The sequence below is a fragment of the Thalassophryne amazonica genome, chromosome 4, assembly GCF_902500255.1.
Source record: "Thalassophryne amazonica chromosome 4, fThaAma1.1, whole genome shotgun sequence".
NCBI lineage: Eukaryota > Metazoa > Chordata > Actinopteri > Batrachoidiformes > Batrachoididae > Thalassophryne > Thalassophryne amazonica.
Genome location: NC_047106.1, coordinates 46,208,294 through 46,235,518, shown reverse-complemented (window position 1 = coordinate 46,235,518; position 27,225 = coordinate 46,208,294). Strand labels below are relative to the sequence as shown.

The 27,225-nt window shown below is 42.7% G+C and overlaps 1 protein-coding gene across 3 annotated transcripts in view; it reads left to right on the top strand.

The window, feature by feature from the left end:
* acsl3a (acyl-CoA synthetase long chain family member 3a) overlaps positions 1-27,225 on the top strand; it is a 110,365-nt gene that overhangs the window by 17,250 nt on the left and 65,890 nt on the right. For 2 of the 3 annotated variants that reach the window (XM_034167824.1, XM_034167823.1), the window contains exons 1-2: positions 6,921-7,295; positions 20,200-20,377. In XM_034167824.1, coding sequence (XP_034023715.1) covers positions 6,921-7,295; positions 20,200-20,377 — 553 coding nt within the window. Of the gene's footprint in view, positions 1-6,637; positions 7,296-20,199; positions 20,378-27,225 lie in introns of those variants that run through there. The other variant, XM_034167822.1, reaches the window with a different exon arrangement.

Sequence of the window (27,225 nt, the reverse complement as noted above, 5' to 3'; positions counted from 1 at the left end):
CCCTGAACAGTGTGAACCGGGATTCATCCGTGAAGAGAACACCTCTCCAATGTGCCAAATGCCAGCGAATGTGAGCATTTGCCCACTCAAGTCGGTTACGACGACGAACTGGAGTCAGGTCGAGACCCCGATGAGGACGACGAGCATGCAGATGAGCTTCCCTGAGAGGGTTTCTGACAGTTTGTGCAGAAATTCTTTGGTTATGCAAACCGATTGTTTCAGCAGCTGTCCGAGTGGCTGGTCTCAGACGATCTTGGAGGTGAACATGCTGGATGTGGAGGTCCTGGGCTGGTGTGGTTACACGTGGTCTGCGGTTGTGAGGCTGGTTGGATGTACTGCCAAATTCTCTGAAACGCCTTTGGAGATGGCTTATGGTAGAGAAATGAACATTCAATACACGAGCAACAGCTCTGGTTGACATTCCTGCTGTCAGCATGCCAATTGCACGCTCCCTCAAATCTTGCGACATCTGTGGCATTGTGCTGTGTGATAAAACTGCACCTTTCAGAGTGGCCTTTTATTGTGGGCAGTCTAAGGCACACCTGTGCACTAATCATGGTGTCTAATCAGCATCTTGATATGGCACACCTGTGAGATGGGATGGATTATCTCAGCAAAGGAGAAGTGCTCACTATCACAGATTTAGACTGGTTTGTGAACAATATTTGAGGGAAATGGTGATATTGTGTATGTGGAAAAAGTTTTAGATCTTTGAGTTCATCTCATACAAAATGGGAGCAAAACCAAAAGTGTTGCGTTTATATTTTTGTTGAGTGTATATATACGAGGTCTGTGAGAAAAGTATCGGAGCTTTTTATTTTTTTCAAAAACCATATGGATTTGAATCACGTGTGATTGCATCAGCCAAGCTTGAACCTTCGTGCGCATGTGAGTTTTTTCACGCTTGTTGGTTGCGTCATTCGCCTGTGAGCAGGCTTTGAGTGAGCACTGGTCCACCCCTCTCGTCGTTAAGGAAATGTCTGAACAATTTGGAGCTTTGCTGCATCAATTTTTTTCTTGAAACTGTGAGAGACCTCCAGGTGGACACCATTCGGAAAATTAATATGGCTTTCAGGGACGATTTTATGGGGATTACACAGATTAAGGAGTGCTCCCGCCGGTTTAAAGACCGCCCACAGCATCTGAGAGTGCGGCGTGCTCCGCTGAAACATCCAGATCATTTCCAACGTGAAGGCTTTGTTGATCCGGGACGTCGTCTGACTTTCACAAAAAGGCAGAAGGCGTGGACATCAGCACTTTTTCGGCACATTCCACTGTTACAGGAGTTTTTTCATGGAAAAAGAAGTGGATGAATGCGCCACCGTGCCGCTCATGGCGCGGGACAAAGCCACCTCTGTGTTGGTCTCTCAGGACGGCTTTCAGGTGGCTTTCAGACGGCTTCCGGTTGCTTTTCAGGGTTTGAGCCTGTCGATCGGCGCTCGGAGCGCGCCGCGCTCTCAGACGCTGTGGGCAGTCTTTAAACTGGCTGGAGCACTCCTTAATCTGTGTAATCCCCATAAAATCGTCCCTGAAAGCCATATTAATTTTCCGAATGGTGTCCACCTGGATGTCTCTCACAGTTTCAAGAAAAAATTGATGCAGCAAAGCTCCAAATCATTCCTCCATTTCCTTAACGACGAGTGGGGTGGACCAGTGCTCACTCAAAGCCTGCTCACAGACGAATGACGCAACCGACAGGCGTGAAAAAACTCACGCATGCGCACGAAGGTTCAAGCTTGGCTGATGCAATCACATGTGATTCAAATCCATATGGTTTTTGAAAAAAATAAAGGTCCGATACTTTTCTAGCAGACCTCGTATATATCAACTCTGTTGTTGTGGCCCAGATCCCCCAACAACGGAGTTCAACCTGAAGGAGCCAAGCCTGAAGGAGGTTGAGGGGGTCGCCAAGGCGGCCCGCTCTGTGTCAGCACCAGGCCCCAGTGGAATTCCTTATCTGGTCTACAAGCGCTGCCCGGAGCTTCTACGGCACCTGTGGAGGATCCTGAAGGTGATTTGGAAAAGGGGAAAAGTGGCCGACCAGTGGAGGCATGCTGAGGGAGTTTGGATCCCCAAAGAGGAGAACTCACAAGACATCAGTCAGTTTCGATCCATCTCACTGCTGAGCATGGAAGGGAAGGTGTTTTTTAGCATCGTCTCACGAAGACTGACCGAGTTCCTCCTCAAGAACAGTTATATTGACCCATCAGTACAGAAGGGAGGGATCTCTGCTCCTGGCTGCTTGGAACATACTGGGGTCATCACGCAACTCATCAGAGAGGCCCATGAGAACAAAGGCGACCTAGCTGTGTTGTGGTTGGACCTGGCCAACGCCTACGGGTCCATACCACACAAGCTGGTTGAGCTCGCTCTCCACCTCCACCCAGTAAGATGAAGGACCTCATCTTGGATTATTACAATAACTTCAGGATGAGAGTTACTTCTGGGTCAGAGACATCGGACTGGCATCGCATTGGGAAAGGGATAATTGCAGGCTGCACCATCTCTGCTGTCCTCTTCTCTCTCGCCATGAACATAGTGGCCAGGTCAGCTGAGGTGGAATGCAGTGGGCCCCTGACCAAGTCAGGTGTATGACAGCCCCCCATCAGAGCCTATATGGATGACTTCACCATGACCATGTCGGTCTCAGGGTGCAGGTGGATCCTGCAAGGGCTCGAAAAAGCTCATCACTTGGGCAAGGATGAGCTTTAAGCCCTCCAGATCACGATCCATGGTGCTGAAGAAGGGGAAGGTGAGTGACAAGTTCCGCTTTTCCATCTCAGGAACTGTCATCCCAACCATCACGGAGCAACCCGTGAAGAGCTTGGGGAAACTCGTCGACTCCACCCTGAAGGACTCAGCAGCCATCCAGAAGGCCAGCTTAGAACTTGGAACCTGGCTCACCAAGGTAGACAAGTCTGGCCTGCCTGGTAGGTTTAAAGCCTGGATCTACCAACATTCAATCCTGCCCTGCATCCTGTGGCCCCTGTTGATTTATGCAGTCCCAATAACAGCAGTTTAGTCCCTAGAGAAAAGATCAGTGGCTTTCTTCGAAGGTGGCTGGGACTTCCTCGCAGCCTTACCAGCCCTGCCCTGTATGGAACTAGTAACATCCTGCAGCTTCCTCTCAGCGGTGTCGCAGAAGAGTTCATGGTGGCATGCACCAGAGAAGTTCTACAGTACAGGGACTCGAAGGACTGCAAAGTGTCAGCAGCCGGCATCGAGGTGAGGATAGAAAGGAAGTGGAAGGCATGGGAAGCAGTGGAGCTGGCAGAGTCACGCCTAAGACAGAAGGCATTGGTGGGCACTGTGGCAACGGGCAGAGCAGGCTTGGGTTACTTTCCAAAGATCGTCATCAGCCAGGCCCGTGGGAAGGAAAGGCACCACCTGATCCAGGACGAAGTCAGAGCAGGTGTGGAGGAAGAGCGCGTGAGCAGGGCAGTAGGACTACGGCAACAGGGAGCATGGACAAGGTTGGAGAGCGCACTACAGTGCAGGATCACCTGGACAAACATCTTGCAGCCAGATTTTCAGCGGGTCCGCTTCCTGGTGCAAGCTGTCTGTGATGCTCTGCCAAGTCCATTGAACCTCCATGTGTGGGGGAAAAGTGAGACACCTTCCTGCCTGCTGTGCTCTGGTAGAGGCTCTTTGGAACACCTCCTCAGCGGCTGCCCAAGGGCTCTGGCAGATGGTCGTTATCGCTGGCGCCATGACCAGGTGCTTAAGGCAGTCGCTGAGAGCGTTGCCTCAGTCATCAGCTCCAGCAAGAACCATCATGCTCCAAAGAAGGCAATCTCCTTTGTTAAAGCTGGAGAAAAACCCAGAGCAAACCAACATGCGACATCAGGACTACTCCACACAGCATCTGACTGGCAGCTGCAGGTCGACCTGTGTAGGCAGCTGAGGTTCCCCCAGCACATCGCAACAACATTCCTTTGCCCAGATATGATCATGACCTCTGTCTTCGAAACAGCTGATCATACTGGAGTTGACAGTGCCCTGGGAAGAAAACATCGAGGAAGCCAATGAAAGGAAGAGGGCTAAGTACCAGGAACTGGTGGAGGAGTGCAGGGAGGGAGGCTGGAAGACGGTCTATGAGCCCATAGAAGTAGGCTGCAGGGGATTTGCAGGGCGGTCTCTGTGCAAGGTCCTCAGCCGCCTGGGCATCATAGGAGCAGCAAAGAGGGCCATCAAGTCCGCAAGCGAAGCCGCCGAAAAGGCCACCAGGTGGCTTTGGATGAAGAGGGCAGATCCGTGGGCTGCTACTGGGACACAAGTCGGGGCTTGATCACCCCCGGCTGGGTCGCCTGGGTGAGGGTGTATGATGTTGCAAGACCCGAAACACCCAATGACCCCAGGATACATCACTGATGATGCGTCCCAGTGCATCCATGAGGTGTATTTTGAATAAATAAATAAATATATATATATATGTCCTGTGAGGCTTCATCACGGCGTTGCTTTGCACCATGTGGCACCGCCGCGATGCGCGGAATTCCTCCGCACGTCTGTCTCAATGTGCCGAAAAAGTGCTGATGTCCACGTCTTCCGCAATTCCTGTGCTAGTCAGACGACGTCCCGGATCAACACAGCGTCCAGTGTGGAAATGAACGGCACATTCCACTGTTACAGGAGTTTTTGTCATGGAAAGAGGAGCGGAGGAATTCTGCGCGTCGCGGCGGTGCCACATGGCACAAAGCAACGCCGTGATGAAGCCTCACAGGACATGTTCTGGCATGTCCAGGCTCATCCACAATTTCTCAGATAGTCACACGACCGAAAAACCACCGAAAGCCGTCTGAAAGCCATCTCAAAGCCGTCCTGTGAGACCAACATGGAGGTGGTTTTGGGCCGCGCCATGAACGGCTCCGTGGCGCATCCCTCTGCTTCTCTTTCCATGAAAAAAAAAACTCCTGTAACAGTGGAATGTGCCGAAAAAGTACTGATGTCCACGTCTCCTGCCATTTTTGTGTAAGTCAGACGACGTCCCGGATCAACAAAGCCTTCACGTTGGAAATGATCTGGTTGATTCAGCCTGTCAATCGGCGCTCGGAGCGCAGCGCGCTTTCAGCAGCTGTGGGCAGTCTTTAAACCGGCTGGAGCACTCCTTAATCTGTGTAATCCCCATAAAATCGTCCCTGAAAGCCATCTGAATTTTCCGAATGGTGTCCACCTGGAGGTCTCTCAAATTGATGCAGCAAAGCTCCAAATCGTTCAGACATTTATTCGCAATAAAAATCCGATGAGAGGGGTGGACCACTGCTCACACAAAGCCTGCTCACAGGCGAATGACGCAACCGACAGGCATGAAAAAACTCACGCATGCGCACAAAGCTTGGCTGATGCAGTCACACGTGATTCAAATCCATATGGTTTTTGAAAAAAATAAAAAGGTCAGATACTTTTCTAACAGACCTCGTATATATAATATGAAAATCTTTGTGACTTGTCAAATGCTGCTTTTCATTTTTACGTGAGTGATAGAATAATGTTGTTCTTCCCCTTCTATTGTGTAAACTGTAGTACTCCTGCAGTCTGCCTTTGATGTTGTTTGCTAACTTAATTAAGCTCAAACTGGTATTAAAGGCAGATACGTCAAAATTTATGCTTTTCTCAAATGGCAAAAAATAAATAAATAAATTGAATTATTGAAATGATTGCATCTTAAGTGTTATCAAGTTATCAAGTGTTTAGGAATCATACTCAATCAAGATTTGTCATTCCAGTTGCATATTGAAAATCCTGTCTCAAAGTTGAAATTAAATTGTTTCTTCTTCAGAATCAAATCCTGTTTTTCCCAGAAGTCAAGGAAACACTTGATCTCTGCAACATGTTTTCCTTTGTTGGACTATGGTGACTTGTTTCTTATGACTGTGTCTAATCAGTACCTAAAGAAGTGGGACATGGTGGACTATTGCACCCTTTGTTTCATTGCTGGTCTTGAAAATCATGTAAATCACTGTGCATGTTTGCAGATTTACTCATTGGATGACTTTTGTTTATAAATCTCTCCGTAGTTTGATTCCTTCATATCTGTGTACAATACATGGTTAGGAACATAAATCCTCATGTCCAATGCTGTATTGTTCAAATGTTAGTTTTCAGACTCAGAACTGAACTTGGAAAAAAGGGTTTTAATTACTCTGCTCCCTTCTCCTGCAATAATATACAGAAGGAGATGAAACTGTCAGAGTTGGTCATAATGGGGGAATTTAAATCAAGTTTAAAGAATTGAGAGAAAAAAAATACTCTTGGTGAGTGTAATTTTTTCTTTTGATCACTTTTAAGGCCGTGTCCATTCTTTTATTAATTTTGATCTTTTATTATATATGAGTATTATTAGTATTATGTTTGTTGTAATTATTGTTCTGCTACTTTCTTGGCCAGGTCTCTCTTGTAAAAGATTTTAACCTGACTTAACCTGATAAATAGGATATATCAATGAATACGGATTTCAAAACAAAGTTTCAAAGCATTGTAGAACAGTTTTCCCAATTTGCCATCACTAATTTGCAGTGCCAACAAAAACATGTGGTTTCATCCCCAGCAATGCATTCTGTCCAGTCTTTAAGAGTGAGAAGAAGAGGATTGACAAGTCTGTTTTTTTCTAATGCAGCTTCATGTCATTTGTTTTCAGGGGCAATGTGGACATGTCAGCGTTTCGTGGTCAAGGAGTACAAGGAAAGACAAATGTAGACTCAAGTTCTTGGGGGAATCTGGAGGAAAGGAGGAGAAAAGAAATGAAGGATCAGTTGTGTCCTCTTTGAGGAACAAGGACAGACCAAAGAGGACTCTTTCTATAAAGGATCTTCTTCCACACTATCTCCTTGCAACTATCCTCTACACTTTAATTCTCTGTGACTTTGACGCGGACAGAACGTTTGAAATCACCTCTTCTGCATTCACATAGCTTCATCAGAATGAAGCTGAAAGAGGATCTCAATCCTCTGCTGCTGCTTCTCTTCCACCTGATGGTGTGGCTCTACACCATCATCACTTTCCTGCCTTCTTACCTCCTCAACCATGTCTTTGCCCTAGACACAAGCTCCTTTGGTTCAGAAGTGGAGCAGTCCAAGAGGGTGAAGGCGCGCTCAGTGCTGGGATGTCCGGAGGGGCCTTACAGAGCAGTTCGCGCCATGAAGAGGCTGATCACATCGCTGCATCGCGGAGTGGAGACCCTGGACAAAATGTTTGAATATGCAACACTGAGATTTGCTCATAGAGAATGTCTTGGGATGAGAGAGGTGATCAGGGAAGAGGATGAACAACAGAGCAATGGAAAGGTGTTCAAGAAGGTATCATGATCAAAAAAATGTGGTTTTATGTATATTGAAAAATATAATAGAATGCACATGCAAGATGTGTGTCATGCAAAGAAGAGTCTTTAAATGCAGCATACAGTGAGAATACTTCATGAATACAAAGTATTTATTTTTATTCGTCAAAGGTGCTTAATTGTAAGGTTTGCACCAGTTTAGGCCTAAATACAGACATATTAGTAACATTAGGAATACAGATATGTATGAAGGGGTGGGCTGTCTGAGCATCTCTTTTTTTTCTTTTTTTTTAAGTGCTCAGGAGTTGGAGATGAGAATTAAGTTGAGAATGTATATGAACATGACCTTCAGGGCATCTTGTTGGGAGATTTGTGGGAGTAAAGGGTGTCAGAGCCCCACTGTTGGCTTTAATGATCTAACAAGCGCTGTGTACCCATCCAACCATCCGTCTTCTACCGCTTAGTCCAATTAAGGGTCACGGGGGGCTGGAGCCTATCCCAGCAGTCATAGGGCGCGAGGCGGGGTACACCCAGGACAGGACGCCAGTCTGCCGCAGGGCCCCAAACAGACAAACAAACACAGACACACCGACACGCACACCTAAGGACAATAAAGATTCCAATCCACCTAACCCACATGTCTTTGGATGTGGGAGGAAACTGGAGCACCCGGAGGAGAACATGCAAACGCCACACAGAAAGGCCACGGGAATTGAACCCACAACCTTCTCGCTGTGAGGCAGCAGTGCTAACCACTAATCCACCGTGGCTCTGTGTACCCGTCATAAGGTAATCACATTTTTTACACGAAGCCAAAAAATGGCCATTGGATATTGCGAAGACTTTGCGTCCGTTCTTCCGTCTGTGCTCAGCATAAGTCTAGTCCTATTACTGCCAGGGTCTTCAAATTCACAGGGAAAATTCTTGGGACACAAGAGGTCAAAAGGTCACCTTCTGTTTCCTATATTTATGCTCATATGGCCGAGTATATTTTAGCATTGTTATATTTTTTATTTGTAATGGCCTCTATCGATGTTTCTCCTTCTCACTGCATAGAGAAGGCTCTGTTGTCATTCCAGTCGTCAACTCACACAGTGTCAGTCTCCACAAATTGAGTTTGAATAGACGGTTGACACATTTTTCCAGTCATTTTACATATCACTCATCACATATGATACAAAATGTAGGTAGTAACTGAAAACATGAGTGCACAGATTTGCAGCAAGTGCAGCAAAATTAGGTTTTAGTTGCAGTGGAGTTAAGCACGAAGCACTAGTAGGTGCAGTGTCTGATACGTGTGTGTGTGTGTGTGTGTGTGTGTGTGTGTGTGTGTGTGTGTGTGTGTGTGTGTGTGTGTGAGAGAGAGAGAGCAGTTCTGGAAGTCTTTTTTTCACAGGACTTGGAGTATTGAGTGGAATTGTTCACTGTTACAGCTCTTCATTCAATCATCAATTTACTGCTGTGGACAAGAGTCTGATTTAGACTTAGTCATTTCGATATGGCAATATCAAGCATTGTTCACGCATCTGGTGAGGATGCCCCCTGGACCTCTCCTTAGAGAGGTCTTCCAGGCATATCCAACTGGGAGGAGGCCCTGGTGACGACCCTGTACACGCTGGAGGAATTGTATCTCCCAGCTGGCTTGGGAATAACTCGGGATCCCTCAGGAACAGTTTGAGGACTTGGCTGAGTATAGGGAAGTGTGCGATGAGCTGCTTGCTCTGCTGTCACCACAGTCAGGCCCTGGATAAATATCAGAAAATGAATAAATGAAAATCAAGCACAGCTGATGAGCAGAATGTAGAGGACATAACAGAGCATCAACCTCTGTGAGTTAATTCTGGTAGAATTGTATAGGTTTAGTCACTGCCTGTCAGTTTAGCGCACAGACCAAAGCCACACTCGTGGTGCACTTAGACAAATTTCACTGCCAGCACGGCAGTGATTGTCTGCTGACTGTTGTTGTGTTAATAGTGCAAATGGCCACACCGTTTCTATGTGCCATGTGAACGGTGTTAGATGTTCATGTGTGTCAGCTGGAATTTGTCCGGCACCTGCCGCGAGAGAGTTTGATTGGCTCGCACAGCGCACACTCTGTCTTTCAGCCGCTGCTGTGCGCAAATAGTTGTAGCAACAGGTGTATGAGGCGTTGGAAGCAGCTACGATTCTACACGTTTTGCATACGATTCCTACATCGCTGTGAAAACATTGGCAGCTTACTGCTTCCGGGTCACCCCGAATGACCTTTGGGTGTAACCATGATTTATTGTGGGCGCTGAGATAGCAACTTTGTCTATAGAGCCATTCCACTGGAATAACCCACTTAAACTAGATTGATTTTGGTCGAGCAGATTCTTTTCTGACAGACATAAAATCTTTGTTATAGATGGTGCTTCAACTGTTATGACTTAAAGGAAGTAGAGAGACTGGTGTGGAGCCTGTGCATGAAGGACATAAAGGTATAAACATAAATACTGCAGAATGGGGAAAACGTGTTTCAGCATTTGAAAAATAATATAGTGGATTGGAAAGAGACTTGGCAGTAAAAGAGAAATATTACAAGAGGTAAGGACAAAAAGTGGAAGTTGCCTTTGGACAGTTTTAATCAGGTACTTGACACTTTTTTAAATAAAACATTGCTTTGTGGAATTTGTGTTGTTCTCATTGTTGGCATTTTATAGTTTAATCAGGAGAAATGTTAGCATGTGGTTAAAATATTCTCAGCAGAAAGGTTAAGCCATACTCAGTCAAGGAATGATGACATAGAACATTTTTCCAAATGATCCTGTGTATCTTCTTAATGACCTGTTGTCACCAGAAAATGTGGAAAAAAAAATAATAGTAAAAGTAAAATTATGTCATATCATTGCTAGTCAGATTCCTGACCTTGCAGTAAGCACTTGATAAAATAAAGATTTGCATTTGGAATATGTTTAAGAAAATGCAAAATTGAGTATTTATGTAAAACCATAGAGCTTGAAGAAAGGATATCTAAATCATACAAAATGTAGGATAAAGGTAAAATGTATTGACTCGCAGCCTACAGACCTGTGGGCCTGTACGACGAAGCTTCGGGAGTAAGTTGATGACGTGTGGAGTAACTTCCCAGTTAACCCGTACTACGAAAGGTGGATAGGTTTTGATCAAGGTATGCTGCCATGGCAATTTACACTGCGTGCCAAACCTGCTATGACCAGGTTGTGTTCTAGGTTAGCTTGAGGTTTTCGCTTAACCACTCCCTTTATAAGTACTGCCCATCCACCTTCAATCACTCCGAAGACAATGCCGGCCTACCTGGATGATCTGTTTGATATTGGGGCACAAATTGTGAGGGGCTCTCCTCGCAGGGCAAGGGTTTTTAAAGACCGCCAGAATCCGCTGTTATACCCGGATGATATTCTCTATGAAAGATATAGATTCTCAGCTGAGGGAATTCGTCATTTTTGTCAGCTGATCGGGCCAGAAGTCTGTAACATCACCCATCGTTGCAATGCCCTGACGATCGAGCAGATAATGTGCCTTGCGCTTAGATATTTTGCCAGTGGACAATTTATGTATTCCATCGGTGATGCTGAACATTTGAGCAAGAATACTGTATGTTGTATGATTCGCAAGGTAGTACTTGCTCTGTCTAAACTGTTGGATGCATTTGTCGTTTTCCCTGGCCATTTATCCGCAATGCAAATCAAAGAAGGGCTTTATGCAATCGCGGGTAATTACTAATATCAAAATAGGTCTAATGCATGTCCATTAATTAGGCGAAGTGGGGCTTATCAATGACAATTTCTCCTAGGTTTCCCAAGAGTAATAGGAGCCATTGATTGCACGCAAATCCCAGTCAGTGCACCCCTGGGAGAGCACGAGGGCGATTATGTCAATCGCAAATCTTTTCACAGTATCAATGTGCAGGTATAGCCGTTCTATTCGGCCTATTTCATATACCCATTATCGTGTAGTCCACTCTAAGCTCACCTTCTTTTCACTTATTTCAGCCACATAATGGTTGCTTTGGTTTGGTTGATTTTTCTAAATATTCCAATATGCAATTACTATAATTACATATTTCACATTCTTTTTCTCCCCACATGGGGCTGTCCTGTTGGATAACCTTCAATGCAAAGTGATATATATGTACCTGTGTTAACAGAATGACCATTAATGGCTTTAAATCCTTAGATGACATGTGAGCATTTACCCGATCAGCAATACGTTGCCAACAAGCCTGTCTTGCTTTATTGGCAGACGATGTGTTCGATTTTCCGCTTAACGTTAATTTAAATTCCTCGTAGCTCTGCATATTAATCGTGCATTCTTCTTCAGTAAAGTAAGGTGACCACGCCATCATTGAAAAATGGTGACGTGCGCTGCAACCTGCCCCTTCTATGTGAACGTGCACAAACTCCAATTAGGTTAACACAGGTTCAACAAATCAACATCTTGCTCAGCGTCGTAGTACTGATTAACACCACTTGAGAAAACCAGGTTTTGTCAACCCCGGTTTAAGAGGCTGACCCTGGGTTACATCTGAGTAAGTTAACCCCGCTTCATAGTACAGGCCCCTGTTGTACTGCAGGAGCCCACAGGACTCACTGCAGTCTTCCTTGCAGGATGGTGATGGCATGAACATAAAGATGTTGCCAGTTTTCCATCAGGTCATCCATCAATTAGTAGCTGGTTGTGCCACCAAGGGTGCCAGTGTAGAGTTCCACCCCTAGAAGCACCCGGTGGTCTATGCCTTGGTAGGAAAAATGTAATACTTTCCCTCCTTGTTTCCAGTTATTCAACTATCCAACCACTTTAACATTTTGGAGATGAAGGACTTCCCTCTGTTTTTGTCAGTCCTGCAGCCTCTGCCATCAGTGAACCAGATAAAGCTGGTAACACTGATGATGACTACAGTTGTGTTTCTCTCTTGACCCTCTGCTGGCGGCCATAGGAGGAACCTGTCAGGCTTTGGCAGCTCAACATGAGTGTGCTGCTCAGTATGACTTGATGCTGATGCTGTTGAGTTCCCAGCTAGCATGGTAGGTCCACCATTAGATGTTATTATTAAGAAGACGTAGAAAGGCCTTTATTGTCACTGTAGGTATCCTCTGCATTTAACACATCCTAATGTATCTGGTCAAAGAGGCTTGTTGTTGAGTCTATCTGAAGTGAGAAATGTTATTAAGCAACTTCTCCAGTTTTTAGCTTCATATTCAGGTGTGACAAACGTAGTGACCCTTGTCACAACTTAACACAGCGCTGTTGAAAGTGGGTTTTATTAGTCTGTTACATACTAAATGGGAGAATACTGGGAAGAATGTTTTCATCTGTACACCCATTCCCATGCTTAACCATGGAACCAGGAACATTTTGTCTCCTGCATTTCTGACAGCAAATAGCTTGTGTATAACACGGCGCTTCTTTTTTTAATGACAATCTTAATTTTGAGTGGGGGCATGATGTGTCATTAATCCCAACATTCATGGTACATGCGTCTCAACTACCACCACTGTCCACACTGTCATTGCCACTCCCTACTTATGACCACAAAACCTGGCGGTCCAGGATCTAGAGTATGTGTGTGTGTGTCAGTGTGGAGGATCCAATGCTGTGATATAGGTCCAGACAATTTGGTGGTAGAGCATGATCTTATATGCTGGGGTTTTGAGAGACATGGTTTAAACCAGATGTTGGTTCCCTTTTAATGAGGCCTCTTCACCTGGTTTTGCTAACCTTCATGTTGCTGGTGAGGTTAATTAAACCATTAAGTTAAATTCAGTTCTTTTGGGTCCCTGGTTTTGTGTCCCTAAACTTTATCCATAGCTTGTCCTTAAGGACCATAGTTTGGAACCTGGGGTATTGGCAGATTATAGAACTGTTTCTTCTCTGGCATGTCTATCCAATTATTGAAAAAGTAGTCTAATGTTTAAAATTCTGGAACCCACCTTCATAGTTGCAAGGTTTGGTGCAAATTGGAGTCAAAAACTTAAAATTGGCCTTTGACCCCCAAAGACTGACATATGGCAAATTTGGCCTTGACTGGGCATTTCTGAAACTCCCTTCTGTGTGTCCCACATCTGGTGCAAGGTGGAGTAAAATAAAACTTAAGCTAAACGTTGACCTGAGGCCCAGTTACCTTAACCTCAATGTTTGACCTTTGGTAAATTTGTTCTCCCTGTGCATTTCCAGAACCTACCAACTTATGTGTGCCAAGGGTTAGAGTTGTAGTCTTACACACCTCTCTGCAGCTTCTCTCCCCCTGCCATCCCCTCATTACCCCATCCCCGTAGAGACGGTGCCTGCTCCCAGACCACCAATAACCAGCAAAAATCTATTTAAGCATAAAAATTCAAAAAGAAAAAATAATATAGCACCTTCAACTGCACCACAGACTAAAACAGTTAAATGTGGTCTATTAAACATTAGGTCTCTCTCTTCTAAGTCCCTGTTGGTAAATGATATAATAATTGATCAACATATTGATTTATTCTGCCTAACAGAAACCTGGTTACAGCAGGATGAATATGTTAGTTTAAATGAGTCAACACCCCCGAGTCACACTAACTGTCAGAATGCTCGTAGCATGGGCCGGGGCGGAGGATTAGCAGCAATCTTCCATTCCAGCTTATTAATTAATCAAAAACCCAGACAGAGCTTTAATTCATTTGAAAGCTTGTCTCTTAGTCTTGTCCATCCAAATTGGAAGTCCCAAAAACCAGTTTTATTTGTTATTATCTATCGTCCACCGGGTCGTTACTGTGAGTTTCTCTGTGAATTTTCAGACCTTTTGTCTGACTTAGTGCTTAGCTCAGATAAGATAATTATAGTGGGCGATTTTAACATCCACACAGATGCTGAGAATGACAGCCTCAACACTGCATTTAATCTATTATTAGACTCTATTGGCTTTGCTCAAAAAGTAAATGAGTCCACCCACCACTTTAATCATATCTTAGATCTTGTTCTGACTTATGGTATGGAAATAGAAGACTTAACAGTATTCCCTGAAAACTCCCTTCTGTCTGATCATTTCTTAATAACATTTACATTTACTCTGATGGACTACCCAGCAGTGGGGAATAAGTTTCATTACACTAGAAGTCTTTCAGAAAGCGCTGTAACTAGGTTTAGGATATGATTCCTTCTTTATGTTCTCTAATGCCATATACCAACACAGTGCAGAGTAGCTACCTAAACTCTGTAAGGGAGTTAGAGTATCTCGTCAATAGTTTTACATCCTCATTGAAGACAACTTTGGATGCTGTAGCTCCTCTGAAAAAGAGAGCTTTAAATCAGAAGTGTCTGACTCCGTGGTATAACTCACAAACTCGTAGCTTAAAGCAGATAACCCGTAAGTTGGAGAGGAAATGGCGTCTCACTAATTTAGAAGATCTTCACTTAGCCTGGAAAAAGAGTCTGTTGCTCTATAAAAAAGCCCTCCGTAAAGCTAGGACATCTTTCTACTCATCACTAATTGAAGAAAATAAGAACAACCCCAGGTTTCTTTTCAGCACTGTAGCCAGGCTGACAAAGAGTCAGAGCTCTATTGAGCTGAGTATTCCATTAACTTTAACTAGTAATGACTTCATGACTTTCTTTGCTAACAAAATTTTAACTATTAGAGAAAAAATTACTCATAACCATCCCAAAGACGTATCGTTATCTTTGGCTGCTTTCAGTGATGCCGGTATTTGGTTAGACTCTTTCTCTCCGATTGTTCTGTCTGAGTTATTTTCATTAGTTACTTCATCCAAACCATCAACATGTTTATTAGACCCCATTCCTACCAGGCTGCTCAAGGAAGCCCTACCATTATTTAATGCTTCGATCTTAAATATGATCAATCTATCTTTGTTAGTTGGCTATGTACCACAGGCTTTTAAGGTGGCAGTAATTAAACCATTACTTAAAAAGCCATCACTTGACCCAGCTATCTTAGCTAATTATAGGCCAATCTCCAACCTTAATTTTCTCACAAAAATTCTTGAAAGGGTAGTTGTAAAACAGCTAACTGATCATCTGCAGAGGAATGGTCTATTTGAAGAGTTTCAGTCAGGTTTTAGAATTCATCATAGTACAGAAACAGCATTAGTGAAGGTTACAAATGATCTTCTTATGGCCTCGGACAGTGGACTCATCTCTGTGCTTGTTCTGTTAGACCTCAGTGCTGCTTTTGATACTGTTGACCATAAAATTTTATTACAGAGATTAGAGCATGCCATAGGTATTAAAGGCACTGCGCTGCGGTGGTTTGAATCATATTTGTCTAATAGATTACAATTTGTTCATGTAAATGGGGAATCTTCTTCACAGACTAAAGTTAATTATGGAGTTCCACAAGGTTCTGTGCTAGGACCAATTTTATTCACTTTATACATGCTTCCCTTAGGCAGTATTATTAGACAGTATTGCTTAAATTTTCATTGTTACGCAGATGATACCCAGCTTTATCTATCCATGAAGCCAGAGGACACACACCAATTAGCTAAACTGCAGGATTGTCTTACAGACATAAAGACATGGATGACCTCTAATTTCCTGCTTTTAAACTCAGATAAAACTGAAGTTATTGTACTTGGCCCCACAAATCTTAGAAACATGGTGTCTAACCAGATCCTTACTCTGGATGGCATTACCCTGACCTCTAGTAATACTGTGAGAAATCTTGGAGTCATTTTTGATCAGGATATGTCATTCAAAGCGCATATTAAACAAATATGTAGGACTGCTTTTTTGCATTTACGCAATATCTCTAAAATCAGAAAGGTCTTGTCTCAGAGTGATGCTGAAAAACTAATTCATGCATTTATTTCCTCTAGGCTGGACTATTGTAATTAATTATCAGGTTGTCCTAAAAGTTCCCTAAAAAGCCTTCAGTTAATTCAAAATGCTGCAGCTAGAGTACTGACGGGGACTAGAAGGAGAGAGCATATCTCACCCATATTGGCCTCTCTTCATTGGCTTCCTGTTAATTCTAGAATAGAATTTAAAATTCTTCTTCTTACTTATAAGGTTTTGAATAATCAGGTCCCATCTTATCTTAGGGACCTCGTAGTACCATATCACCCCAATAGAGCGCTTCGCTCTCAGACTGCAGGCTTACTTGTAGTTCCTAGGGTTTGTAAGAGTAGAATGGGAGGCAGAGCCTTCAGCTTTCAGGCTCCTCTCCTGTGGAACCAGCTCCCAATTCAGATCAGGGAGACAGACACCCTCTCTACTTTTAAGATTAGGCTTAAAACTTTCCTTTTTGCTAAAGCTTATAGTTAGGGCTGGATCAGGTGACCCTGAACCATCCCTTAGTTATGCTGCTATAGACGTAGACTGCTGGGGGGTTCCCATAATGCACTGTTTCTTTCTCTTTTTGCTCTGTATGCACCACTCTGCATTTAATCATTAGTGATCGATCTCTGCTCCCCTCCACAGCATGTCTTTTTCCTGGTTCTCTCCCTCAGCCCCAACCAGTCCCAGCAGAAGACTGCCCCTCCCTGAGCCTGGTTCTGCTGGAGGTTTCTTCCTGTTAAAAGGGAGTTTTTCCTTCCCACTGTAGCCAAGTGCTTGCTCACAGGGGGTCGTTTTGACCGTTGGGGTTTTACATAATTATTGTATGGCCTTGCCTTACAATATAAAGCGCCTTGGGGCAACTGTTTGTTGTGATTTGGCGCTATATAAAAAAAATTGATTGATTGATTGAAGGGTCGTGTGCATCAGAGAGAAAAACATTTTGACAGGCAGATGAAAATTTGAAGGACAGACAAACAAATGTTGCAGAAATGATAGTATGATATCACTACTGGACTCTAAATGGACTACAAATTATTTGCAGATTTTAGCCTGGGCATCTGCAAAATGTAATGGACATTTTGAAATCAAACTGTTATTTGTTCTGCACAGAAAATTAACAGAGAAATTGAAGTGATATTATATAATCATGAGTTGCAGTTCTAAAAATTCACAGATTATCTCAAATATGTTACATCATCATTCAGTAAAACCCAGTGAAGCTGTTGTTTGAACATAACTGAATGAATTTACTGCACTAATCCAAACTGCCTGATCATTCTAATCCATTTAAACCACACTTTTGTAGTATATTGCTGCAACAGATTACATCATCAGTTTACTGGTTTTTTTTCACAGCAGTATTTTGTCTTTGTCATTACACTGTATTGATGTACCACCAGGAGCCAAGAAACCTCACATGTATACCTACAATCCAGGTCAGAATGACTGGCATTTTTTAATTTTAAGTACAAAATTCAAAATGTGTTCAGAAATGAATGCAGATTTAATCAAGGCTTTTTTTGGGGGGGGGGGGGGATAATCTGACATTTTGGATACATTTTTTTTTTCCTGAAGGTAAATGGGAGAATCCATCCCAGATTAGAAGTGCTTTCTCCTATTACAGTCCATCTCCACTCTTATCATGAAGCTGCAACAGGTGATTCAGCAGAACAAAAGCTGCACTATGATGACTCCTGCAGTCACAGCCACAGAGGTCTGTCATGCCTTTAGAGGTGTCTTGGTGGCTTTTGTCTCCTTGCACGGTCACTGAGTTTTGCAGAACTACTCTAGACAGTAGGTTACATGCTGTAACCTACTGTTTGTATTTCTAAATGATTGACACACAAGCAGCGGTGCCCTTGGTGGCCACCAGACCTCTGTTTTGCCAATGACAGAAATTGTCAAAAAATATCATTTTATTATGCCACATGAAGATTCAAAACTATACATATGTTGAGAGAGATAAAGAAAAGGAAGAAGTGTCTGCTGAGGCTACACTGATTAAAAATTGTTGCCTCAGGGGTTATGTGGACTTGTGATCATGTTGAGTTTCAGGAAGTAACCACTGCTTGAACAATCAGAAAATATGTTTACTTCTCTGATCAAGTACATATACAGTAGTGTTCAGAATAATAATACTGCTATGTGACTAAAAAGATTAATCCAGGTTTTGAGTATATTTCTTATTGTTACATGGGAAACAAGGTACCAGTAGATTCGGTAGATTCTCACAAATCCACCAAGACCAAGCATTCATGATATGCACACTCTTAAGGCTATGAAATTGGGCTATTAGTAAAAAAAAAAGTAGAAAATGGGGTGTTCACAATAATAGTAGCATCTGCTGTTGATGCTACAAACTCAAAACTGTTATGTTCAAACAGCTTTTATAGCAATCCTGTGAATCACTAAACTAGTATTTAGTTGTATAACCACAGTTTTTCATGATTTCTTCACATCTGCGAGGCATTAATTTTGTTGGTTTGGAACCAAGATTTTGCTCGTTTACTAGTGTGCTTGGGGTCATTGTCTTGTTGAAACACCCATTTCAAGGGCATGTCCTCTTCAGCATAAGGCAACATGACCTCTTCAAGTATTTTGACATATCCAAACTGATCCATGATACCTGGTATGTGATATATATAGGCCCAACAAAATAGGAGAAACATGCCCATATCATGATGCTTGCACCACCATGCTTCACTGTCTTCACTGTGAACTGTGGCTTGAATTCAGAGTTTGGGGGTCGTCTCACAAACTGTCTGCGGCCCTTGGACCCAAAAAGAACAATTTTACTCTCATCAGTCCACAAAATATTCCTCCATTTCTCTTTAGGCCTGTTGATGTGTTCTTTGGCAAATTGTAACCTCTTCTGCACATCTTTTATTTAACAGAGGGACTTTGCGGGGGATTCTTGCAAATAAATTAGCTTCACACGGGCGTCTTCTAACTGTCACAGCACTTACAGGTAACTCCAGACTGTCTTTGATCATCCTGGAGCTGATCAATGGGTGAGCCTTTGCCATTCTGGTTATTCTTCTATCCATTTTGATGGTTCCGTTTTCTTCCACGCGTCTCTGTTTTTTTTTTTTTTTTGTCCATTTTAAAGCATTGGTGATCATTGTAGATGAACAGCCTATAATTGTTTGCACCTGCGTATAAGTTTTTCCCTCTCCAATCAACTTTTTAATCAAACTACGCTGTTCTTCTGAACAATGTCTTGAATGTCCCATTTTCCTCAGGCTTTCAAAGAGAAAAGCATGTTCAACAGGTGCTGGCTTCATCCTTAAATAGGGGACACCTGATTCACACCTGTTTGTTCCACAAAACTGACGAACTCACTGACTGAATGCCACACTACTATTATTGTGAACACCCCCTTTTCTACGTTTTTTTTTACTAATAGCCCAATTGCATAGCCTTAAGAGTGTGCATATCATGAATGCTTGGTCTTGTTGAATTTGTGAGAATCTACTGAATCTACTGGTACCTTGTTTCCCATGTAACAATAAGAAATATACTCAAAACCTGGATTAATCTTTTTATTCACATAGCACTACTATTATTCTGAACACTACTGTATGTGTAGAAACACTATCTCACTGACAAAAACGCAACTAGTTTCAATCCACACATCTAGTATCCATCAACCAGCAGGTGGGAGTTTTCAACAGGTAGCAGGCATTTATTCATCTTCTATACCTGCTCACACCAGTCAAAGATCACAGGGAGTTGGAGCCTAAGGCATAGGGCGTAAGGCGGGGTACACGCTGGACAGGATGCCAATCTAACACAGGGACACACACACAGACAAATGCGGTCACATTCTCAAGCACACCTATGCTCCTATTCACCTAACTTGCATGTCTTGGAAGTGGGAGGAAGCCGGAGCACCCAGAAAGAACCCACGTGAACACGGAGAACATTCAAACTCCGCACAGAAAGTCCACAGGTGGCCTCTTCTTGCTGTGAGGTAAACACTAAGCCACTATGGCAGGCGGGTCTATCATATATTGTATATTCAAAGCAAAGCTGATATTTATTGTTATTTCTTACATATGCATATTTCAGTTGTAAATTAATTTTGGACAGTTACATGGAGATGCCCAGTTTTCCTGCTTCTGTTTCTCCTCTTCTTGCTCTGTCTCCCTCTGCAGGTCATTCTGGGTGACTACCACTGGCTCTCCTATGAGGAGGTCTTCTCAGCAGCATCCCAGCTGGGCAGTGGTCTGTTGTTCTTCGGCCAACGGCCAAAATGCAACATTGCCATCTTCTGCGAGACACGAGCTGAGTGGATCATAGCCGCTCAGGCCTGCTTCATGTACAACTTCCCTCGTAAGTCTTGTTTGCTTGTGAATATTAAAACATGTAACTTTGAAAACCAGCAGTTCTTTTAAATACACCATATATATTGTATGCAACATATCCCTTTGGATTTTTTTTTTATGTCAAATTCACCACTGAGTCTAATAAGTGCTAAAAGTTGCAACAATAATCAGTTTTCTTCTTTCAACATGTAGCAGTGCAGCTTGGTTCTTAACCTGGGCTCTGAGACCTTGTCAGAAGGATGTCAATGATCACAAGGCTTTGTCTGCTCTGAGGTTGCCAGATTTTGTAGTGTGCATTTTAATTAAGCCAGAATAACACACGGGACAATAAAACCTAATTAAAAAGTCCCACAAACCAAGCAAAACAGACAGGGTCCCACTGCTCTGAGTGATTAAATGTTGATTTACTCTTTACAGGTTTATTGACCCTGTCTGCCACTAAGATTTCAGACTGCAGCCAATCCAGTACCCTTAAATTGTGCTCTCAACAGGGATGTGGGTCAGATCATCAATTTCTATTTAATGCACTAAATGGCGGATGCAACCTGTGAGCTGTTACCAGCAGCCGCCATCTTGCTTAGCGTTATTAGGCGTCTTCAGACATTAGATTAAATATAAATCTATGATGCGCTGACTTAAACTTGGGTAAAAGTGATCTGAAAATGCTGTTTTGTGCAGCGACAAGCTGACAAATGATTGTCAGCTGGTTAAATAAAAAATAAATAAATAAATTGTGGAGTGAGCTTTCATAAGTGTGTATTATATGTAATATTAATGATGTGGGGAAATGACTAAAATTGCTGAATAAAGGTTAGAAAAATAATTAATTTTGTTGTGTCGATCTGTATTCTGTAAAGTAGTGACTTAAGTTTTACTGCCTGAATGCTTTGTTGTGATACATATCTCACCATTCATTTAGTGATTAATTTAGAAGTCTCACTTTCATAAATCTCATCTTATCCCTTTTTGATTAACCTCATTTTTTCTTCACTTCAGGTTTTCCATCCTTAGAGATTCTGTAAGAGCAAATTTCATAGAATGGAAATGCTTTTTCTCTCAATCTGGGGGGTCACATGAGTTGCTTTGATATTGTATATTCTACTAATATAAGAATATACACGAATTAGATTAATTTCTCTATGATATATTGAATATTAGTGTTTTTCAGATTTCTTTCAAAATGGTCTAGAATACTTTCACCCTGGGTGATGTGGCTATTTCGTTTAATTTTATTTATTTGATATTTTCGTGGCGAAGCGCTGCGTAAAAGCGGTGCCGCAGGTTGGTTAGGAGCAGACATTAATATTAATATCTTTAATATGATGCGAGCGCATGAAGCTCTTACCTTCATCCCTGATTATTTCCCATCTTTAACTTCAGAATGAAATTAATTAAGGATCAGACTAGTATCTGCTGTTGTGGCAGACAGTGTGTTTGACAAACTGATGGTATTATTTTCTATTTGGACTGGGACTATTATTTAAATGGTCTGATCTTTTCCTGTATTTGTTTTGACAAATAGTGGCTGTACAAATGTGGGACTGAGTCTGAATAAATGTAACAGCACGGAAAAAGCAGATTTATGGTAAAATTCTCCTGAAAACATTGATCATGCCCACATTGATTTCTATTTATGTCTGGTTATTGGATGCTAACCAAGATGGCGGCACTCAGTCCTCCATCTAGTGAGTCAGAAATCGATGGGCAAAAGCTATTTTTATATAAGCTGAGTATTTATGCGCACTCTCAAGTAGGGCCAAGGAGATTCGTACAGCTGCCAACATGAACTTGGACATTACTCCTCCAGCCTACTTTATCATATTGTTTACAACTGAAATTAAGTTAGATAGTGGTGTCTAGTTCACTAACAGTTTGTACGTTATGATTCAATAACTTCAGCTTTGCACATCGCTTCGCTGAACGTCTGTGAAAGCAAGACTGAGAGCAAAACTGGCTAGCTTGCAAGCCCTGGCATCTCTTCATCTGCAAAGGTTTATAATCAGCCTAGCAGTATAACAGAGTTATATCATGTATATTCATCACTGGAAGACTCAGAGGTTCAGCAGGAACATAACACCTACGTGCTCCCACAAAGCATTCCCTTGAGAGTGGCAGAAAAAAAAGAAATTGGCCTGTTGGCTAGCATTTACATGAGTGCCCTCATGGTGCCCCTTCATAGAATAAGTCATGATGATATGCCTTTTAGTGCAAGAAAATAATATAGCGTGTCTTAATGAGTGCCCTAAGGGTGGGGGGGTGTTATGTGATGTCCTATAAGGTGCATTTCCAGTGGTCTAAACTTGATGTTCCCCCTGTGTGCCCATCCAGTTGAATCGTTCTGTTCTGGTGCCCTCTATGCCACAGAGAAAATGAGACGCAGTGCTGAAGGGGAAACTCTTACACCTGAGGAAACATGATAAAGTGCCCAGTCAGGTGCTGGTCTGTGGGGGAGTGCCCCTCCAGTGGATTACATGTGATGCAGTGCTGTGAAGGGTGCCCCCCCCCGCAGTTTTCACTCAGTGTGATTCCCAACCCTGGTCCTCAGGCACCCATATCCTACACATTTTCCATCTCTAGCTTTTGGTAGAGCAAGAAGAGGTAAATGTGCACTTTAGGGGGGTGCCTGAGGACCAGGGTTGGGAACCATTTGCCAGTCCCCATTTCAGCTTTGCCATAAGCACATGAGCAAGAGCAAGCACGTGAGCGCACACGTGTAACAGAAGGTCAAAGTGCAGCTACTGGTTTGGTTGCAGTTTGAAACCTCCACATTCGATGGATGTGAAAAGTTGGTCGTCCAGCTTTAATGTATTCTACAAAATAAGAAAACCACTTCAGTGTTATCCAGATCCACAGCTGCATTTAATGTTCCCTTTTTTTTATTAACCTCAGATGACCCTTTGCTTTCTGCGTACGTGTAAAACCCATTAGGAAATATGCTGCAAGTGCAGATAACACATTGTGTGTGTGTGTGTGTGTTTGGGGAGGGGGGGATGAAGAATGTAGTTAAAGGTTAGAGAGTGAAAAGGAAAGAAACTGGGGGAAAGTTTGGAATGATGGTATCAGAAGAGGAGTGAGAGTGTCTGTGTGAGCATGTGATGTTGATGGAGGCATCAAGGGGCCAAAAGCTCCACTGGACTCAAACGCTGTATTTGTACATACGTGCACAGTTGTGAGTTTTCTGTAAAAGCTCCATAAATGGAATACATCAAGCAGGATGTGTTAATATTTTCAGAATAAACTATGCAGTGGATTTGTCGCAGTGCTTCACAAAATGTTTGACCTGTGTGTGGCATTTTGGGAGTTTATTACAAATTCTAACAACTATCATTCTAGTTTTTCCTGATAATAGCAACAGTAGACACTCAAGATTTCAATCCCTGAACAGTTTTGAGTGTATTTTATGGATTGTGGGCTGGTGAGAACAAAAATCACCTTAAAATTTCCCTATCATGCACTTTTGTTGTATTTAAAACCTATTTTTCTGTCTTTTCCCATCATGCATATTAGGTCTATGAATATATTGCTCATAAAGTAAGGCATTTTTGTCATTTTTAGCATACCTGAGTTAGAACTCAGTATAGGTGTAATGTTGCGTCAAACATTTCTGGTAATGCTTAGTAAGGTTAGTTGCTGTCTGACAGGGTGCTTGGATTTACAGATGTTGTTTAGATGCTTGTTGATGAAAATGGGTTTTTTAAACTATTTTCAAAGCAGTGAATATAGTTAGTAATAAAACTTAGTTTATACAGTTGGAGTAGCACAATGTGTCAACATCATTATGTGATTAAACAAAATGCAATTTAAAATGAATAAAATAAGTAAATAATTTTAGTATTTCTCCTAAATACTGAATGTACAGCAAACCCCAAATTACTGGCGTGTTCATCGTGACATTGTCTACCATAATCTCAAATTTCTTTTCAAGAAGCAAAACATTTGTAATAGATGGATTTTATCCGGTGTCATAGTAGTAATAAGTATGTTTAAATGAGCTGTTTCCTAATGATGTTTGTTTGGAAAATGAACTTCACTATGTTTAATGAATTTAATTTACAAATATTTTGATGGAGATTTGGGGTTGAAGAAGTCTGTACTTGGTGCCATGTCAGTAACCCATTTGCATGATAATTTGAGTATGAGTATTATGTTAACACAAATCTGTGCACATTTGTTACTGAGTAAAATACAAAGTTGAAGTGAGTTTAGGATAGGGGTGTGTGTGTGTGCGTGTGCGCACGCGCTCATGGCTGACATCTAAACAACAGTTTGTGCTAAAGCTACACGTGCGCATATGCACACACGCACACCCATGGAGCAGAAAGCAAAAATGTTCCATGACACAAGAATGTGATGTCACTGAAGCCCGTGTCATAAACCCCCTGTGCCTGTGTGAGTGTAGGTCACACACTGTATAAAAAACAAAGCAAATATTATTCTTCATCATGTGGGAGGCAGAAGACACCCAGATCATGATGTTAATAAAAGGCATTAGATCGATAAGTACTATTTGCTTACATGTCTCAGTGCTCATCTGCACAATTTGGTATAAAACACACACACACCGTAACACCCACACAAATACCAACACTGTTTATATGCCCCAAAAGAGTGCATATAAAGGACCATGAGCCTGCCTCCTATTGGCTGAGGGCTGTGGCTTTGGTCTCTGGAGATGCATGATTATGTCAGTGGTGTGGAGGGTCAGAGCACAACCACTGAGTTACCGTACACAGTGTGCACATTCTTACATTATTCATCGTCATACACTGTCAAGGTACTGATTCAATATGAATCATGTCTGTTTCCTAAATCACTGATGTACTGCCAAGGCGTCATTGCCACGGGGATGTGGCAGTGTACAAATACATGCACGCTTCTCTCTCGCTAAAAGAACATCTACATATTAAAAGTGAAGTTGCCTCTGTGTATGTGTGTGTAACGTCAATCACAGGGAAACTAGGGAGAGCTGACATTTGCCATTTGGTATGTTTCTGTTTTTTGGGGGGGGGTCAAGTATGAACACTGTGAAAATGGAAAGTTGATAGGACTAATATTTTTGGAGAAAGTAGAGATATTAGCGGTGAATAATGGATGTTGATATCACCATTACTTAGTCCCTGGTAATCAGACAAGCTCAGAACAAAGGAAATATCTCAACCTTGCCAGTTGTAAAACATGACATCAGCTAAATGTGCCAAATTATAAATACAATTATTCACAAAGCTTTCTCATTTTAATTCCTGCAATTTTAGTTAATCATTATAGAAACGTTGCATAATTTATTACCACCCTTGAAAAATGTCAGCTACATATTTTATAAACACTACCCAATCTCAAACCCGTGGATCCCCACGGTCAGCGCGCTAGTTTACATTTAATTTCTCTCAGTCTGTTCACTATACGAGTACATGGTGCTGACAGACACAGCAGCTGCCTTCATGTTGGGAATGCACCCTTTTATTCTCTGAACACTGGCACACAGCTCTCTCTCTTAGCAGTCAAAGTGCCAAATGGTTCTACACCTCCCCTGCGGTGTTGGCAAAACAATCACACTGGAAGTTGCTAATGTCACTAATGTCTTTAAAAGTCAATAGATTAGGTGATGTAATCATGTCTAATTTGCATGTGGAGGGAAGCTCAATTGCATCTTGTTTTCTTGAAGGTTAGGTTATTTTGTTTCCCTGTTGGTTGTTGCCTTTTGGTATGTTTGTTTTTGGGTGGAGTGGGGGTGGGGAAGATGAGTGGGAGCTATACACTCAACAAAAATATAAACGCAACACTTTTGGTTTTGCTCCCATTTTGTATGAGATGAACTCAAAGATCTAAAACTTTTTCCACATACACAATATCACCATTTCCCTCAAATATTGTTCACAAACCAGTCTAAATCTGTGATAGTGAGCACTTCTCCTTTCCTGAGATAATCCATCCCACCTCACAGGTGTGCCATATCAAGATGCTGATTAGACACCATGATTAGTGCACAGGTGTGCCTTAGACTGTCCACAATAAAAGGCCACTCTGAAAGGTGCAGTTTTATCACACAGCACAATGCCACAGATGTCGCAAGATTTGAGGGAGTGTGCAATTGGCATGCTGACAGCAGGAATGTCAACCAGAGCTGTTGCTCATGTATTGAATGTTAATTTCTCTACCATAAGCCGTCTCCAAAGGCGTTTCAGAGAATTTGGCAGTACATCCAACCAGCCTCACAACCGCAGACCACGTGTAACCACACCAGCCCAGGACCTCCACATCCAGCATGTTCACCTCCAAGATTGTCTGAGACCAGCCACTCAGACAGCTGCTGAAACAATCGGTTTGCATAACGAAAGAATTTCTGCACAAACTGTCAGAAACCGTCTCAGGGAAGCTCATCTGCATGCTCGTCATCCTCATCGGGGTCTCGGACTGACTCTAGTTCGTCATCGTAACCGACTTGAGTGGGCAAATGCTCACATTCGCTGGTGTTTGGCACGTTGGAGAGGTGTTCTCTTCACGGATGAATCCCGGTTCACACTGTTCAGGGCAGATGGCAGACAGCGTGTGTGGCGTCGTGTGGGTGAGCGGTTTCTGATGTCAGTGTTGTGGATCGAGTGGCCCATGGTGGCGGTGGGGTTATGGTATGGGCAGGCGTCTGTTATGGACGAAGAACACAGGTGCATTTTATTGATGGCATTTTGAATGCACAGAGATACCGTGATGAGATCCTGAGGCCCATTGTTGTGCCATCCAAGAACATCACCTCATGTTGCAGCAGGATAATGCACGGCCCCATGTTGCAAGGATCTGTACACAATTGTTGGAAGCTGAAAATGTCCCAGTTCTTGCATGGCCGGCATACTCACCGGACAT